The 17,919-nt window shown below is 45.4% G+C and overlaps 1 protein-coding gene across 3 annotated transcripts in view; it reads left to right on the top strand.

The window, feature by feature from the left end:
* Nalcn (sodium leak channel, non-selective) overlaps positions 1 to 16,522 on the top strand; it is a 320,341-nt gene extending 303,819 nt beyond the window's left edge. For 2 of the 3 annotated variants that reach the window (XM_010604620.3, XM_010604618.3), the window contains 9 exons: positions 403 to 551; positions 1,399 to 1,492; positions 3,027 to 3,159; positions 3,839 to 3,954; positions 5,973 to 6,130; positions 9,488 to 9,638; positions 11,060 to 11,209; positions 12,946 to 13,063; positions 15,374 to 15,567. In XM_010604620.3, coding sequence (XP_010602922.1) covers positions 403 to 551; positions 1,399 to 1,492; positions 3,027 to 3,159; positions 3,839 to 3,954; positions 5,973 to 6,130; positions 9,488 to 9,638; positions 11,060 to 11,209; positions 12,946 to 13,063; positions 15,374 to 15,567 — 1,263 coding nt within the window. Of the gene's footprint in view, positions 1 to 402; positions 552 to 1,398; positions 1,493 to 3,026; positions 3,160 to 3,838; positions 3,955 to 5,972; positions 6,131 to 9,487; positions 9,639 to 11,059; positions 11,210 to 12,945; positions 13,064 to 15,373 lie in introns of all 3 variants that reach the window. The other variant, XM_019204611.2, reaches the window with a different exon arrangement.
* The last annotated feature ends 1,397 nt before the right edge of the window (positions 16,523 to 17,919 follow it).

Genomic DNA, 17,919 nt, shown 5'->3' with positions numbered 1-17,919 from the left:
AAAATAAATCTACATAGTCAACATATTTAATGTTTTATGGTTATTTAGCACTATGCCATTATTTACATTTGCTTTTTGTGAAAATAAATTGAGTCTCTCTGTCCTAATCCAAAAGATGTAGCCCTGTATGGAGAACTCAGCGCAAGAGAAGAGAAAATGGGAAGCTAAAAGCCTGGGGTGTGGTTCACAGTAGGAATAGAATTTCTCAATGCCTGATGGTTTTTAAATAATATAATTTAAAATCTAGGAGGAAGCAACTCTTGGGTGCTAGACCCTCGAGCGTCAGTCTCGAGACGGCCTGCTTACGTAGTCTACATTAGCAGATGTCCTGCGGTTTGGTACACGGGTTTTGCCTTCCCCGTCTCTGTCTCTTCCCCAATACCACATCCTCCTGGACTCCAGGTAACCCTGAAGATGCTCCTCCTCACCGTGGTGGTCAGCATGTACAAAAGCTTCTTCATCATAGTAGGGATGTTCCTCTTGCTGCTCTGCTACGCTTTTGCTGGCGTCGTTTTATTCGGTACTGTCAAGTATGGAGAGAATATTAACAGGTTGGCATATATTTATCTTTCTACTTGCTTATCCACATACATTTTAACAATAAAATCATGAGAGGGACCTAAGAGATTTGTTTGTTTGTTTGTTTGTTTGTTAAAGACCAAGGCAGAGGGGAAGGGAAGCAATTATTTTGGAAATTAAAATAAAATACTTACATTTTAAATGACATTCTTCCTGTTGAAAAGGGTGTGCATGTTTGCTTTGGAAACTTAGAACGTTCAGAAGTCAAGAAAACAAAAAGAATCCATAATTCAAGCGGTGCTTAGGAATAATGACTCTTAATTCCATCACATTTTCCACCCACTTCCACAGCAAAAAATGCTGAACTTTTTCCAAGCGAAGTGATTTTGAAATGGCTTTTCTTTCAGGAAAATATGGAAAATTAGAACCTCAAAATGGTGTCAATGTACGGAAAGTATTTTTCAAAGATTGTCTTCATTTTTATGGGAGTATCTCACTTTTTAAAATGTCCTGACACAACACAGTTTAGAAAAATTGCCCACGTTGAAGAAGTTACTTGTTATTTGATACATGTAGGCGTCTTTCATAGTTTAGTCCAAGTGAATGAATGGATCACTTTTAGTTGCCAGTTTGCTCACTCTGCCATTCAGGATGAGTGGCAATAAGTTGATGGGCCAGTGAGAAGTGACTTATTCAGAGAGCTATACTTGCAGATAAATGAAGAAGACAAACAAGAGAATATAACTTTTGGAATCGTAGCAACCTGTGGTAGTGTAGGAATCAAAACAGCTGCGAAATCCACCTATTTGAGTGATGACATACAATACCACTTCACAACAAAACTATTCACATTCTGATCTCTTTTTTTTCTTAAACCAGGCATGCAAATTTTTCTTCAGCTGGCAAAGCTATTACTGTACTCTTCCGAATTGTCACAGGTGAAGACTGGAACAAGATTATGCATGACTGCATGGTAAGTATCTCCTCTGCACTAGCAGTACCTCGACTTAGAAACAGCATGAAACTCTGGCAGTGCAATAGGGTGGTATCATCCTTATTAGCATCAAGACCTTGTACCCAAAATATACATTCTGACCTTTTAGTCCATGAGTTGCACTTTTTCATTACCGTGTAATAATGTGCAGAAGAAAATACTCATTAACCCAACTCGAGCTACTGCCTCCGTTAACATGTACACATTATATGGGCATTGTTTGTTCCCTCCCACCTTTATCACTGTGGCAGTTATGTAGGGGAGCTCTACTTCTTCAGTTTATGGCATTTAGCAGATACTCACAGAGTCCCAGGTTTGTCCTGGGTGATAGACCTGGTTCTCATTTTCAAATCCAAGGTGTCCTCCAGAAGCTGATGTCCAGGTTTCTAAGCCCCTCTTCCTCTGGTACCCTGTCTCCCCCAGGATAATTCTGTATCGTCCTTCTAGACCCACTTTAAATATTAGTTCCTTCTGGTATTTTGCCCTAGGCTAATACTGGAGGTTATATGCTCTCCAGTGGATTATTGGCTGAAGTCAGTTTGCTCCATCTGCCTCTCCCCTTCTGGACTAATGGTGTCCTATGGACAGTGGTGGAAATCTAGGCTGTCCCGTTTAGAGACCATTAGCCGAATGTGGCATCTGAGGAACTGAATTTTACATCAGGTTTATCTTTATTTAATGTTAATTAACATGAATTTAAATTTAAATTGCCACATGGACCTCCTGTTGCACCACAAGGTTTCGGCAGTATTAGAGGGACAGGCTCTGTCTCTCTTAGCCGTCTGTCCCAAACATGTGGCACAAATGTTGCACACAGTAAGAACTACACAACTGTGTGTACCAAACAAAACTTACCAAGTCAAATAAAACCCAAGGCAGAATTGAATAAATTCTAAGTAAAAGTAGCAGCAGAATGCTATGGGAATGTAGATGAAAGAGCTACTCTCTTCCTGAAAGAAACCAGGACATTTTCTTAGAAGTGTTGGCATTTTAATGGGCCCCTAAAGGATAACCCAAATCCTATGCTGTTCCATAATGTCCCATAATGGTGCCCCAGGAATGAGGATTGTTACACAATTTGAATGTGAATTTGCTATGCATAGTTTACCTTCCTAAATCGTAACCCATTTCTTAAATCAGAACAATTTAAAATGCCTTTTTATTTGACTTTCTGTAATTAGATCATAGTGGCTACTCAGGACTTGGGATCAGTAGAAGTAGCAGGACGCATATTTAGCAAAGGAAACCAGTTCATTTTTACAGTGCCATGAAACTGCTTCTAATAATGGCAATGAATTTAGGATTGTACAACACTGGACTCATAGCATAAGTGAAATATTCTTTTGGATTTTTGCTACAGTTGACTCACGCAATGTACATGGCTTTTGCAAGATGACTCTGAAGTTATGAACGGTCTGTATGGTCAGGAATATGTTCGCTCAGTGCAGTTAGCAGAATTTTGTATTCTTTTCTCCTCTTGCCCTCTCCTCCCTCTTCTCTGACTGCCTCCCAGGTTCAGCCTCCTTTCTGTACTCCAGATGAATTTACATACTGGGCAACAGACTGTGGCAATTATGCAGGAGCACTTATGTACTTCTGTTCATTTTATGTCATCATTGCCTACATCATGCTAAATCTGCTCGTAGGTAAGTGATGTTCACTGAATGTTTTTCATCTCTTCAACTCAGGTACTTAGGTAATTATGTACAATTTTCAAGTAATTATCCTGGATTGCTGGGGGCGGGCATTTCATGGCATTAATTATAAATTATTGCCTCTCGATGCAGAAGTTGGAAAGACCTTTAAAAGGCATGTAAATGACAGTTGATTGCAATTTTGAGAGTTTTACTTTTTTTATGATCACTAATTTCAAAAGAGCGCTTCCCATAGATTACACTGAACATGTCTCAGGGAGGTCTACCTTGAGAGCCTCAAAATATCACATTGTTTTTTTTTGTTTTTGAAAGATATATGTCATTCACCCAGTTGCAGGGCCACCCCAAACCAAATACACCCTTTAAAAACTGCCCTGGAACTCTTCACCAGGAGTCACAGCCAACTGGCACAAACGTGTACACACACAGAATGTGTGTTGGTGCGCATGACCCCCACGTTTTGGAAAGGCCAGAACTAGATAAACAGCTTCGTCCAAGTGTAAAATGTGCCAACTTGGAAACGATGCTAAAAGCACTTTAAAAATTTGGCTTTACAGTATGGGTGATAAAATCCATTATTTATAATAGATGTTTTACTTTTTCTGAAAAAATGACAGATTAGCCTAATTGCCTAACTTCTGAATTTTTCTTCTGCTTTTTTTTTTTTAAGCCATAATTGTGGAGAATTTCTCCTTGTTTTATTCCACTGAGGAGGACCAGCTTTTAAGTTACAATGATCTTCGTCACTTTCAAATTATATGGAATATGGTGGATGATAAAAGAGAGGTAATGGTCTTTGTTTCATGCTCCACCCTGGAAAAACCTACTGACAAATCTCAGAGGTTCCAGTGCTCTTGGGGTTGGCAACTCATACATGTTGATTTTTAAAGGGCCACTGGCAAATTGCAGAAAGCTGTCATTGACAGTTCAGACCGAGGAGCTGGGAGGAGAAAGAACACAGTTTCTCCCCTCATCCTTTCCAGTTAGGCGTGTTCTCTTCAGACTTCCAGTCAGCAGGGACTGGAAGCCCAGGAACCCGGAAGGAATGAGCCACGGGCTCAGAGCAGGAGAGGAGGCTGAAGCCAGGAAAGGGACAGCATTTGTAGCTTCATGATCACGTCCACCTCCAGCAGCCACCCTGACTACAAACACAGAGGCGTTGTCTCAGCAGGCTCTGGAAGTGGTTAGTCTGAATGGTTTCTGAGTTACTATGTTAATATTTTAACCACAAAGCTTACCCAAGATTTCAGAATCAACCAAAGCAGCAGCAGCTTCTGTCCTTTTTCTGTGCCCCCCGCCCGTCTCCTTCCTCCTCCCTGTCCTTACATGTTGTTCGCTGATTCTTCCACATTCTTCATGAAAAAAGTCCAAAATCTGAAATACTTCTGGTCGCTGGCGTGTCAGGTAAGGCACACTCCGTCTGTGTCATTTCAAGAGGTCATGAGCCATTGGTGAAGGTGAAACAGAAGATGCTGGAGCGGAGCTGCGCTTCAGCAGGGATGGTGATATCTTTTCACAGAAAAGGTGATATCTGACTTCACATCTGAAAAATGAGGAAAATTCAGCCTTGAAAAGGTCTTCAAAAACACTTTCAAGAAATGCTGATGGCTAATGAGGATCCGAGAGCCAAAGCAGGCATCAGGACTTCCTGAAGTCGAGCCAGGGCCAGCCGGCAGCTCGCAGCCTTTTCTTCGCTCTCTCACTCCTTGGCATCCTCTGCGGCTGGAGCCCAGGCTGTCGGGATTTTCTCCTGAGACAGGGATCTGTGTGCAGGCGCCTGGCCTGGCTCCACCCTCTTATCCAGCTCATTCCTATCTCAGCTGTCACCTCAGGACCCGGCTCTCATCAGATCCGCACAGGGAAGAACACCCTCCCAGCACACAGGCAGGAAGCCGGGGGTCGCCGGGCGTATTCGGAGCATAGCAGGGCCGCTGTGGGTGGCTGTGCTGCCTGCAAGGCCTTTTAGAGCTGTTTAGACCCACAAAGAAGGCAGAGGTGGGAACATCACTCCATGTATGTCATTGTTCTAATCATGCAGCAGACCGAAAGGAGCTTCTCTCAGTGGAATCGTAACCTAGGTGCACGTGTCTTAGTCACCCTCCTCACTGCTGGGACAAAATCCCCGGCACCCACAACTTAAGGGAGTATGTTTTAGTCCACAGTCAGCAGGTTGGCATGGCACAAGGGCAAAGCAGAGGAAAAGCTGCTGACAGCAGGCAGGAAGCAGAGAGTGAAGGGAGGAGCCAGAGGGAGTCAAGCCCTCCCGGCCACGGCCCCAGTGTCCTGCCTCTTCACCTCCTAACAGCAAGTGAGCCGAGCCCTGTGACCCAGGTGACTTCCTTTCCCAAAGCTCCACCCGTGAGCACGCAAGGCCCTTGGGGGACATCTAGCTACAAACGTGTTAGGAAGCCCTGGCTTCCAGGTCCCGCCGTGCGCACTGACCGCGTCTGTGAAAATGCCTTCCTGAGCCCTCTGCGTGCCGGAAGGAACTGGGTCACTGGGATGGAGCACGAGTGCCTTCGGCTCCCGGGGCAGCGGGGGGCACTTCCTGTCCTCCCCGGCTGAACGGAACAGGGCACCGTGTCCCACGCAGGAGCCGCCCAAGCGGACGCCGCCTGCACCTGGCACAGGTGATTCCGCCCCCTCCAGAGCCCAGCCAACAGCTCTCCCTCCTGGGAGCGGATCATGCTGTCTTTGGAGAAACAGCTCCGGTTTTTAAGCTTTGTTTTGTCTTTGACTTGGGTATGAAAAGAGACCCCCAAGTGAGTCCCCAGAAGGTCTGATCGCGGTTGTGCCCCCTCCAGGGCGTGATCCCCACGTTCCGCGTGAAGTTCCTGCTGCGGCTGCTGCGCGGGCGGCTGGAGGTGGACCTCGACAAGGACAAGCTCCTGTTCAAGCACATGTGCTACGAGATGGAGAGGCTGCACAACGGCGGCGACGTCACCTTCCACGACGTCCTGAGGTACGCGCGAGCCGGGTGGAGCCCAGAGATGGAAGCTGCGGTCCTCACAGGCCTTGTGAATGTAATTAACGAGTCTGTCCGGAACCCACGGGCCACATTGTCATGGCTGTGACTTGGGCTCACACCTCCCGTCATGCAGTGGCTTTTCTCGGTCCCTTAATGATCATCTCCAGTGAAGTGTGAGAAGCGGTGGCCGGACGTCCAGTTCGGGGATGGTAGGAGGGGCCGGGAGAACAGTCCCACCTCTTCATTCTAGGATGAGTGAATGTTCTGTCAGAGCAAAGCCCCTACCCCTGGTTGCCTGAGGCAGAGATGGGACTGATCAGACCCTCTCCTCAGGCACTTCTGGAAGCTTGTGCCAGGCCCCCTCTGTGATGGCCGCTCCTGGTCAGCAAACAGGGAGTCAGAACAGGGCTCTGCCTTTCCCTCTCTGAGGTCCCTGTAGTAATTGTCCCTAGGGCTGCTGTGACAGCCACTGAGTGGCTCCAACAACAGAAACTGATTGTCTCGTGGTCCTGGAGGCCGGAGGTCTGAGGTCACAGAGCTGGTTTCTTCAGAGGCTGTGGAGGAGGCAAGGGCCACAGACCTTTTACCAGCTTTTAGTGACTTCCTGCCAATCTTTATCTTGTAGAAGCAGCACCCTGGGCTCGCCCTGATCTGCACACAGGGTTTTCCTTGTATATCCGTGGCCAAGTTCTTCCTTTTAGAAGTACACCAATCATACTGGGTCATAGCCCCATGTGCTCAGTACGGCCCCATCCAGACTAAATGTCATCTTCTGTATCTTCTTTGCAAATAAGATGGAATCATGAGATACTGAGAGTTATGACTCCAGTATGTCTATTTTAAGGGGAAAACATTTGACTCATAATAGCTTCTTAAATTCTGGAGCCCTAATAAAATGTATTAGTCTATGACTTGCAAAGGAAAAAAATGATATTTTTATTTTCAGTAATTGCTCCTGGAAATGCAACATTTTCTCTAATGATGAAGTTAGGCAACAAACAACAATAGTATTAACAATATCTATGTCTTGTCACTAGTGGAAATCAGAGACCCTTAGATCATATAACTGCTTGCTTGACTGGCATCTTAAAATATCATTCATACTCACCAGTGCCCCAGCTAGGTGCTGTTACCTCATGAAACAATAAAACAGCACGTATGTTACCACATCATCACTTTTGTAAAGAAACTAATTTGAAACTGTGTTTCAGCATAGTGGCTTTCCTTTGTAATAATGCGTGTTTTGCGACATGCATTTAAAACGTTATTCTAAGAAATGCCTTCATAGGCTCCCCTGCCAGAGGGGTCTATGCCACAGAAAAAGTTAAAATAACCCTCTTTTTAAAAGTTAAAAAGAAATCATTGCTAGCAGTACCTATTTTGATCGTGTTGCAAGCGCCTGAAAAGTGTTGGATATTGTCACGACTTTTAGAAGAATCCAGGTATACAGAAAATACCCTTGTGGCTAGAAGATGAAAAGAGATCGGATCAAAACAGGAAGGACCTGGGAAAAGTTCTCTGAAGTTATCCATTTTGCCTCCCATGATTCATTTCTTCTGTGGACAAACTAAGAAGCAGAAAAAGATGGGGCAGAAAATACAGATGAACAACAAGAGATGTTGTCTCTCTCAGAACACTAGTCTTTCCTCCTAATGCTAAGTTTTTAGGTCAAATTGTGACATGCAGTTATGCTGTTGTCATTAATAATTAACCTTCCACCTCTATGGAGCACAGAGGTGCATCCACCAGCTATGCTGGAAAAATAGAATGTTTAAATTTTCTAAATTATATTATAGGTGCTGCACACCTGCCCTTGGCAGGCTGAGGCAGGAGGATCACCATGAGTTCAAGGTCAGCCTGGGCTACATAGTGAGACCCCATCTCAAAAAAACACAATGAAAAACAACATATATATTATAATAAAAGACACATTGCCATTCCCCCCTCCCTAAAATACCTGCCCTTCGAAAATACTCAGCCCACCACTTGTACCGCTTTCTGAAGCAGCTCTGAAAGCCCTCTTTGGTGAGTGTCTTTAGCTGCACTGTTGCGCTTGCCTTGGTGTGCTGAACCAGTTTAAAATATTTACCTCTCGTGCTCATTTTGACTTCAGGAAAGAGCCACTTTCTGGCATGGTGCCGGATCTGATGAATAAAGTGGATGGGGACATGGCAATACCTCACCAGCCAGTCTTTCCATTGGATGGGACTCAGGAGGTGGCGTTCACCATTTTGATCACACCTTGTAAAGACCCTCTTGAAAGAAGACTTCCAAAACTGCTTCAGAAAGTGGCAAGAATGATGGGCTAAGTGTGCTCCAATCGAGGAGAAATATTGTGAGGGGGGATTAATGGCAATATGGCTTTTACTGTAGTATTGCATAAATGTAAGCATTTAAATTTATTTTAATCATATCTCAGAAAGGGACCTAGCCAAAGTCCCCTGGTGGTTTTGCCCCCTTCCTATTGCTCTGGCCCAGTGCATGAAACAGTTCAGAAAGGGTGAGATTCTTGATGAGTTGAGGGATGACAGGAAGAGCAAATGTGCTTTTTCCCTCTGGGGTGGATAAAAACTTAGCAAAGAAGAGAAGGCCAGTGACACAGTGCTCCAGAGACTCCATGCTGTAATTCGGGCTCTGGCATTGACCCGGAGCTCATAGAATGTGGGACTCAGACGTCACCCAGACCACACAGTACTGCCAGAAGGGGCTGTGTGCTCCTTTGGCTGGAGACCCACAACCCTGACGTGTCATGAGTCGTCGCCTTACTGCCCTTGGGCCTGATGTGACCTGGCAGCTATGTTAGCCTCACTGACTACCTTTGGGCCATTTAAGTCATGGGCTAAATGGGAATCAACACTCAGCCCTGGCTTGGTAGCCTCTGAAAGCAATGAGGAAGATACAGAGGGATAAATGAGATAAATTGAGAGGGAAATGAGGGAAAGGCCTCCGGGACACAGCCAAACATGTTCACCATCTGCAGTCAGAGCTAACTGTGAAGAAAGTAAGTATGGAGGGAACAGTCTTCCTTCTGCAGAGAAAAGCCCAGAGGTAGAGCACTGCGTCACCTGGGTCTCTTGTTGGACATGCACTTAGATGGCACTTCCTGCTGTAAGTGTCCCACAGAATACTAACTCATTCATCACTTGGCAAGGTAGGTACCAAGACTGTCGGCATTTTACAGACTAGGGAGCGAGACACAAAGGTGAAACCAGCCCACGTCCCCCAACTAGTAAGGGGTGACACCCAACTGCTGCACTGGTAGAGTTGAGTGACTTCCTGTCTGGTCGCTGACAGCCCCCAGTGTCAGCGCCTCCGCAGAGTCAGCTGAGCCCTCCTGTGCTTACCCCACAGCATGCTCTCCTACCGCTCCGTGGACATCCGGAAGAGCCTGCAGCTGGAGGAGCTGCTGGCGAGGGAGCAGCTGGAGTACACCATCGAGGAGGAGGTGGCCAAGCAGACCATCCGCATGTGGCTCAAGAAGTGCCTGAAACGCATCCGGGCCGTGAGTGAACCGCCAGGATGTGGCCAGGGTCCCCACCAGCAGAGGAGGCGGGCCAAAAGGAGGGAGCCCCGAGGGTGGCACAGAGATGTCCGTCACTGTTGGTCTCCTTTACACTGTGGCCCCTGCATCTACTTAGGGTGGGAGATGCTGACGCAAACCCTTGCTGTGATGCAAACTCAGCCTCATCCTCCTGAGCAGAGCCTGTATCAAGGCTCTGGTGAATTACATCTTTATTAATATATGTGATGACCTAAACAGCAGCTTAGTGATATTAGAATATGTATGATCACCATTTATGAAATGCTCCCAAATCTCACAAATATCTACTGAGACTGAATTTACAAAATTATTTTTAAATTGCTGCTAAAAAGTCCAACAAACCATTGGTAATGTTGTCTGGTCTCTAAAGGCCATCTCTCAGATGATTTTAATGATGTGTCTGCTATTTCCTGAACTACACATTTGTAAGCACCTCTAATTTCTAAATTAATGAACATGTACTATGTGGGCATAGATGTGCTTACAGTGAGTATCTCTTTTAGGTAATTATTTTTGTGAATGTTTTTGACTTATGCTTCACACGTAGAAAAGATCAAATTAATCACTATGCACTTAACGTATCATAATGTTTACATAAGGTTTATTTTGTCCTGCTCTTCAGAAAAACATCTCACTACAGAAATGTGCATTTCTGTTATAAGAGGGAAGGTCCTTGAAGGAAAGAAACACCCCAGTCTCCTCTAATGAGACCAACTGCCCACTGTGGCCCTGTCCCACTGGCCCCCTGGGGACTCGGCTAGCTCCAGGGTCCAGTCTGTCCTCCACAGGCCCTAGAAGGGAACAGAATTCCTGGCTTCAGGAAGTGCCAAGGCAAACTGACCCAGTGGGCTGGCCTAGGGAGTCCAGAACCAAGATAGATATCAATCTTCCCTCCACCACTCAAGGTTCTGCCTCCGCTCTTTGCAGGAAAGGGAGAGCATAGGTTTAGTGAGCAGAGAATAAAATAAGAGAAAAAAATAGAACACCCAAATTAGTGATTTTAAATAAAACATAAGGTAATAGCAATGAGCACAAGTAATTGTTATGCAAATGAAAGGGTGAGAAGGCAGTTCCTCAATCTCTAAGGCCTCTTTTATGTCAGTCTAAGTTACCACTGGAACTAGTTGGAGACCCTGGTTTGGAAGTTCTGAGGTGCTACCCATCCCACGCTCTGTGTTTGTTTGTTTGTTTTTTCTGTTTGTTTGGTACTGGGGATTGAACTCTGGACCTTGCGCTTGCAAGGCAGCGGCAGAACCACTGAGCTAAATCCCCGGCCTCCATGCAGTGTGTTTGGAGAGGACTTTTGAGTGTGACTTGGGTGGGGTGGGGAGGAGGTGCTGGGCTCTCCTCTCCTCTCCTGAAGGGGCAGCATCTTCCTGCAGAAACAGCAGCAGTCGTGCAGCATCATCCACAGCCTGCGGGAGAGCCAGCAGCAGGAGCTGAGCCGCTTCCTGAACCCTCCCAGCATCGAGACCACCCAGCCAAGCGAGGACACGAACGCCAGCAGCCAGGACCACAACATGCACCCCGAGGTAGGGGCGTGGTGTCCTGCACCCCAGGATGTCTTATGATTTAAAACAATTGGTCTCAGAAGCATTTCAACCAAGGTGGCAATATTTCTCCGAGGACTTTTTTTTGGGGGGGGCATACTACCTTCCTCTGGAGAGGACATTACATGAGGCTCTTCCCTACCTGTTTCCTTCCCCTCAGAAAGTCATAGAAACTTGCTAACTTTCTGTTACTGAAAATGTTTGCACTTGGTTTCCAGTTTTGCTCAGGAACGCACTCCACCTGAGGAATCTTCCTTCCTTAGTTGGGCATCAGAAGAGCAAATGGAACTCCGGATGATGGACTGAGGAGCTTTTAGTTACTAAAACTCAGCACGTCTTCATTTCCAAACTCAATCTATATGACTATAAAAAAGCACCGAGAGTGGGCAACGCCCTGGAGAGCCCTGTGTGTCAGCAGCAGCTGCCAGGGAGGCCCTGCTGCTTTAGCAGGCTGCAGTTGGGATCTGAGCCTCACCAGTGGAGCCCCTGGTAGTTCTGAGCTCGCATGTAGCAAAACAGTCGGGGGCTAGGGACTAAGTCCAGAGCCTGATGCTGCAGAGCCCAGCAGAAGGTGCAGGCACTAGCTGGGTTCCGAGTGGATTTTCTGTCATTGGCCCCAAGCCTATAGGAATCATCTGGCTCTGACTCCAGGGACTCATACAGGGGTAGCAGCAAAGAGAGGTCGAGGAAGCAGGGACAGCAACCCTGGCCTGGATGTCTCCCGAGCACAGCTGGCAGTGCCTCCCGTGAGGGCCAGGCTAGGTCTGGACACACAGTGAGGCAGGGCCAATAAGCAGGGGCTGGTGATGATTACTGAGCTGTCTGGTTTAGACTTTTAAGAAGCCAGAGAGGTAGCTGGCAAGCCAAGAGGCAATGCCTTAGGCCAAGGTGCTGGTTAGGAAGGAGGAAGTTAATGTGTGACCCAGAGGCAGGAGGTCTTCAGCTAGGCTGTCATCAGCGGCATCCTTGGGGGCCCTCACGGAGCTCTGCCTTTCTGGAGCTCCAGGTTCTGACCACCAGCCTGGCTAAAGCCCAGGGCCCTAGATCCAGCGAGCCCCACTGCTCTTCCTTCCTTCAGTGCCACCAACCCTGCCTAGGTATGAAAGGTCAGCTGTGTCCTCCGGAGTGGAGGGATGAAGGACAGGGTGGGCCTACCTGGGAATTCCCAAGAGAAGGTGCTGTTGCCCCCAAGCAGCCGCATCTCAATGGCTTTCCTTAACTCCTTTTACCATGTTTACATTTCATTTCTCTCTTGTGAACACTCCACATCCCTGTTCTTCTTTTTTTCCCACCTTGCTTCTTTCTTTCATACAAGAAAAGGAAGGTCCTGTGGAGGCAGTGGGAAGGACGGTGTTAGGGAGCATCCAAAGGTTCTCCTAGCTTCTACAGTGCAATGAGAACATGTGGTATCTGTCTTTTTCATTTAATACGGTGTCCTCCAGTTCCATCCATGCTCCAAATCCTGCCATTTTACACCACTTAGAGTAACTATGGTCAACAACAATCTCTGATATATTTCAAAATGACTGGAAGACCCTAAATGTCCCTAGTACATAAAACGATAAATGTTTGAGCAGATGGAAATGCCGATTTCCCTCACTCATCAGTACACATTGTATACATGTACTGAATTTCATAAATAGGTACAAGTATTATGTGCCAATTAAAATATTTTTTACAAAGATGAAAGGGCATAACTCCTTACTTCTCTTACACAGACAAGCAGCCAGCAGCAGCTCTTGAGCCCTACTCTGTCCGACAGAGGGGGAAGTCGGCAGGACACAGGCGACACTGGGAAGCCCCAGAGGAAGTTTGGGCAGTGGCGTCTGCCCTCGGGTAGGTGAACCAGTCATTTCTTCCCTGACTGAGGTCTCGAAAACATCTTTGGGATCTTTGTGTTGGGTCTTGGATTTCAAAGCACAGGTCTGAATTAGCTTTCTCTTGCTATAAATCAATACCTGAGACAATCCACTTAAAAAGAGGACAAGTACATCTTGGCTCAAAGCTTTGGAGACCGACGTCCCATAATCTCCTTCCAGGGCACACCCCAGCAGCCTGAGAGCCTTTACTGCTCCCACCTCGTTTGGGCTGCACCGCCTCCCAGTGGCGCCCAGTGGGAATCAAGGGCCTTGGGGGACGTTCATATCTGAGCTACAGCAGGGTCTCTTCCTAGGTATGTACAGACAGTGAGCCAGTCACACGTGTCTCCCCTTACCAGATAACCTCTCTGAATGTACCTCTCCTCACCCTCATCTTCAGCTCCCATGGCCGAGGGGGCAGCATCTGTGAACAAAGTGAGATGTCACAACCAGGGTCCAGAAGGAAGAGGAGGTTTCCAGTGTTGTCTCTGTGCACTCAAGACGTCGCAATGTGGGCCAAGTTTTTATTAGTTCTGAGAAGTAATGAACGACACAAAAATTCAGAAAATGCCACAGCCCCCACCTTAATTTGTGTATGTTGAGCTAGGTAGCTGAGCAGGTCACCGTCTTCATGCAGTCTACTATTTAACTAAACAACAACAACAACTTCTGTAACAATTTCTCTATCACAATCACCATGCTCAGTGCATTGCTTATGTTCGCTCATTTAGTCCTCATAATCGTATTATTTCCCATGCTTCACTGAGAAAACAAAAGGATTTTGTTCTAAAGCAATACAGGGTTTGAAAAGCCCAGATATTTGCATTAGAGGCATGGAAGGAGGGGGAGCGGTACTCTGCACAGCCCAGAGTCCCCTACACATGGTGCCCTTTACAGAGGACTAAGTCAGGTAAAGCAGAGCTCGTCACGCTTTTTAACTGCACCCCGACTTCCACGCTATCCCAATGGGATTATGGGTGGTGTTGCGAATTCCTCTACACCATTTGTGTTCCGCAAAGCGATGAGAGCACAACTTGCATTTTGTAGCTAGAGCTGTTTGGTAGATCCTAATTAATGTCACCACCAAAGATATTGTCCACTTTCACATCTGAGAGTTTGCTATTCGTGGATCACAGATGACCTAGATGCTTCCTGGTTCAAATAAAGCCAGGACTGGTGGGAAACAAGACTGGGTGGATGGTGGGGCCATGACCTGAAAAGCCGTTAATGACAGAACAAGAAGTTTCATCTTCCTCCTCCTGTGGGCAATTAGGAGCCAGTGATGTTTCTGACCAAGATGTGACATGTGAAATCCATGCGCTAGGGGGAGCTAATTGTCCATGGCAGTGTCTAGAGGCAGGTTACAAGCTGGAGGACAGTACTGTAGTCGTGACCAAGGGGTAGGTCTCAGTCCCACAAGGACAGATAGGAGAGATGACCTGAGAGAGAATAAACCATCGTTGGTGTTGACATAAATGGATTTTTTTTTAAGAGTATGTCGTCAAAAATGCCTCCAGTGGTCCATGCCTACATAAAACCAGTATCGAAAATGGCAGTAACCAAAGAGACTTGCTGAGTTTGAGGAGGCAAAGAGAAGTCAAAACAACATCTTAAGGGGACACCGATAATGTACCCCTGTAGTGCTGTGCACTTTCTCAAGTCCTCTCATTTAATTATACATTTTAATTATTATACATTATATGTTATTATACAATCTCATTATTATACATTTTAATCTGTATAATAGTACAATGAGGATATTTGTATTCTCTTCATTTTACAATGGAGAGAACTTGGGTTCAAAGATGTGAACTTGCCTCTGGCTATGTACGTACTAGAGAGGTGGGAGCCAAGATCAGGACTGTGGGGATCCTGAGCCACCTCCTCCCTTCTAAGCCCTTGTGACCACCTCCTCTACCCTTCCCATGAACTACACTATTCTTCCTCTTTCTTCATTTATTTCCTTATATGCATATAGTAATTGATACCAACTAGTGATGCTTGTATTTATCCAGATTGGAACTTTCAGTGATTTTTCTAGTTTTCATAATTATCTCAGTGAGAGAAGCCTGGAGCATATTTTTCCCAGTACTGTTATTAGTTGTCTATGACCATGACTTTTAAGTGTGTTATAAACAATAAAACACTGGAAAGGATTCTTAGCTAACATCCCGGGCTAGGGTTTGGGAACCCAAAGTGTTACTGACTGCATATCACAGTTTCCAGGAATGATTGCAAAAGGCAAAGTGACACCAGCTGGCTCACAGGACTCTTCTTAATTCCACAGCCCCCAAGCCCATAAGCCATTCGGTGTCTTCGGTCAACTTACGGTTCGGAGGGAGAACGACAATGAAGTCTGTTGTGTGTAAGATGAACCCCATGACGGACACAGCTTCCTGTGGCTCCGAAGTCAAGAAGTGGTGGACAAGACAGCTGACAGTGGAGAGTGACGAGAGTGGAGATGACCTTTTAGATATTTAGGCGGTGAAAACTGTTTTGCGATCCCTTCCCTTAACTGTCCGTCCAGTGAGCAGTCTGTAATTGACACAAGATTTAGTTCCCACGTGGCACAGACTTTTTAAAATTAGTGTTATCCCTTCATGGCAAAACATCAAAATTGGTCTGTCCAGCCTATGTGTCTGATGTAATATTATCAAAAAGTCAAGAAAACTTTGGGGCTGAAAATGTAGCGCAGTGGTAAACCACTTGCTTAGCATGTGCAAGGCCCTGCGTTCAACCTCCAGCACCACAAAAACAAACAAACAAACAAAAAAGACAGATAAAGAAAACACATTGTATAATGGCAGTATTGATAATAGAAACTACACAACCGTGGGTGTGAGTCATTCAGTAACCTCATATGTCCAATGTAAACTAAAGTGTACATTTACGTGTTCTTTTATCCATTATTACCACCCCACAAAAGAGCGCTAAGCCCCAAGACCCTAAAGTTCATGGAACAGGACTTGTAGCTTTACTTCACTTTTTTTCCATTTCCTCTAGAAATATTTCTCTTGGGAGAATTTATTATTTATGATTGATCTGAAAAGGTCAGCACTGAGCGCATGCCAAAATGATGGTAGTTTCACAAACTATAGATTCTGAATTTTAAAAGAATATTCTTTTTCTCCTGTTATTTTTTTTAAAATGTACTCAAGATATTCAGAGATGAGAAAAAATGGATTTCTGTCTTTAGTTATTCTAATGTAATTGCTGTCTGCTTCCAAGAATATTACATACGTGGATCCCAGGCAAAGACATTAATCCACAATGTTCATTGATGTAAAACGAACCTGTAGATAGATAACTTGTGCACATGGTGGTACAAAGATGGTAAGTTTCTTTAAACGCCTTTTCATAACTACATCTAGCAAAAAGAGTAAAATTATATCCCTCAAGTTATTTTTAAAATCCTTGCATGTGTGGGCTAGGTATTTAGCTTAGTGGTTCTACTTCCTCCCTCACAAGTGCAAGGTCCCTAGTTCAATCCCTGGTACCGAAAAAAAAAATTCAAAATCCTTGCATGTGTGATTGTTATCATTGGCTTCATTTCTTACCTTGGTTTCCAAGGTGTGAACATTTTTAAATGAACAGAGACGTGGCCGGCTCCCAGTACACCACTAGATTCAGAACGAGTCCCCTGCTGTCAGAATCGCCCATGGAAACCATGGTGCCCTCCAAAATCTTACTCTGAAGTTTGGTATTTGGCAAGTTAATTAAATTTTCTAGCATGTCAGCGGTCTGTGTCCTCGGGGAAAATTAGAAACATGATTGCAAAGTACCATTGGACTCGGCTGGATCAATCAAACAGAAGTGGGTTCGGGCCTTTAACTATTTTATTGCTAACTAGAGACTTGCTGTTTAGGTTATTTTTTATCAGACTGGTTATCTAAGACTGTTTTGACTCCCAAGTTGTTTCTTTTCTTTATTTAACATTCTGCAAATAGCCAAATGCCACATTCCTCTGTATCACAAATGTCGCATGGTGGTGACAGTTGATTGTCTTTGAGGTTAGGAGTGACTACAAGACAATAAGGGACTCTGATCTGTGCAGCAGAAATGCTTTTACTTGGTTTTATGTGCATTGGAGTTTTCTTTTTGTACATAAAAAAGTAAAATAAATATTGGATTTATAAAATACTTTGCACTACACTGATGCTTATTTTTAGACCCTTTCTTGGCGGTGGGGGTGGTACTAGGTAGCTGGCACTTTGCACACCCTGGAGTAAATATTCCGTTCATAATTGTGTGGGAAGAATTCTGACCCTGGTATTCACTTCAGCCGAGTCAGAATGTCCCTTTCACATTTGGGCAGATAAAGCTGAGTGACTGTCCCTTGCCTGTGAAAGCTCCAGTGAAGAGGCAGAGAAGGTACTTCCACCCCCAGAGCATGGTCTGCAGCAGCGCTGCACAAAAACATGCAGCATTGCATGTGAGTGATGCAGTTTCAGTCCTACAAAACTGACAAGCCCTTCCCAAAACGTCTGTCATCGGTGGTCCTGAGGACATCTTTGTTGTTCATCCCACAAGGAAGCAAGGACAGAATTAAAATGCCTTGAAAGCCACAGCCCTAGCATGTTCAGTTAAGAGAAGCAAACACTTCCTGAAAAAAGCATCTCTATGATGATTTTCCTCGAGCAGATAGGGCCGACCACCAGGCCAAGAAGAAAGGCACCACCCCCTTTTAGATTGCACCCCTTGATAGTGAGCATACTGAGTGGCCTGGGGGACAGATGGGAAAATGAAGGCCACAGTATTCCCGGGCTTTTAGGGAGGACAGCTACTAAAACAATTCTGTCAGCAAACCACCCACTGCCATTCATTAAAAGAGCT

The sequence above is a fragment of the Fukomys damarensis genome, unplaced genomic scaffold, assembly GCF_012274545.1.
Source record: "Fukomys damarensis isolate Sample0158 unplaced genomic scaffold, DMR_v1.0_HiC HiC_scaffold_6, whole genome shotgun sequence".
Classification (NCBI taxonomy): Eukaryota; Metazoa; Chordata; class Mammalia; order Rodentia; family Bathyergidae; genus Fukomys; species Fukomys damarensis.
The sequence above is the reverse complement of the archived record's forward strand: the minus strand, read 5'-3'. Positions and strand labels throughout refer to the sequence as shown.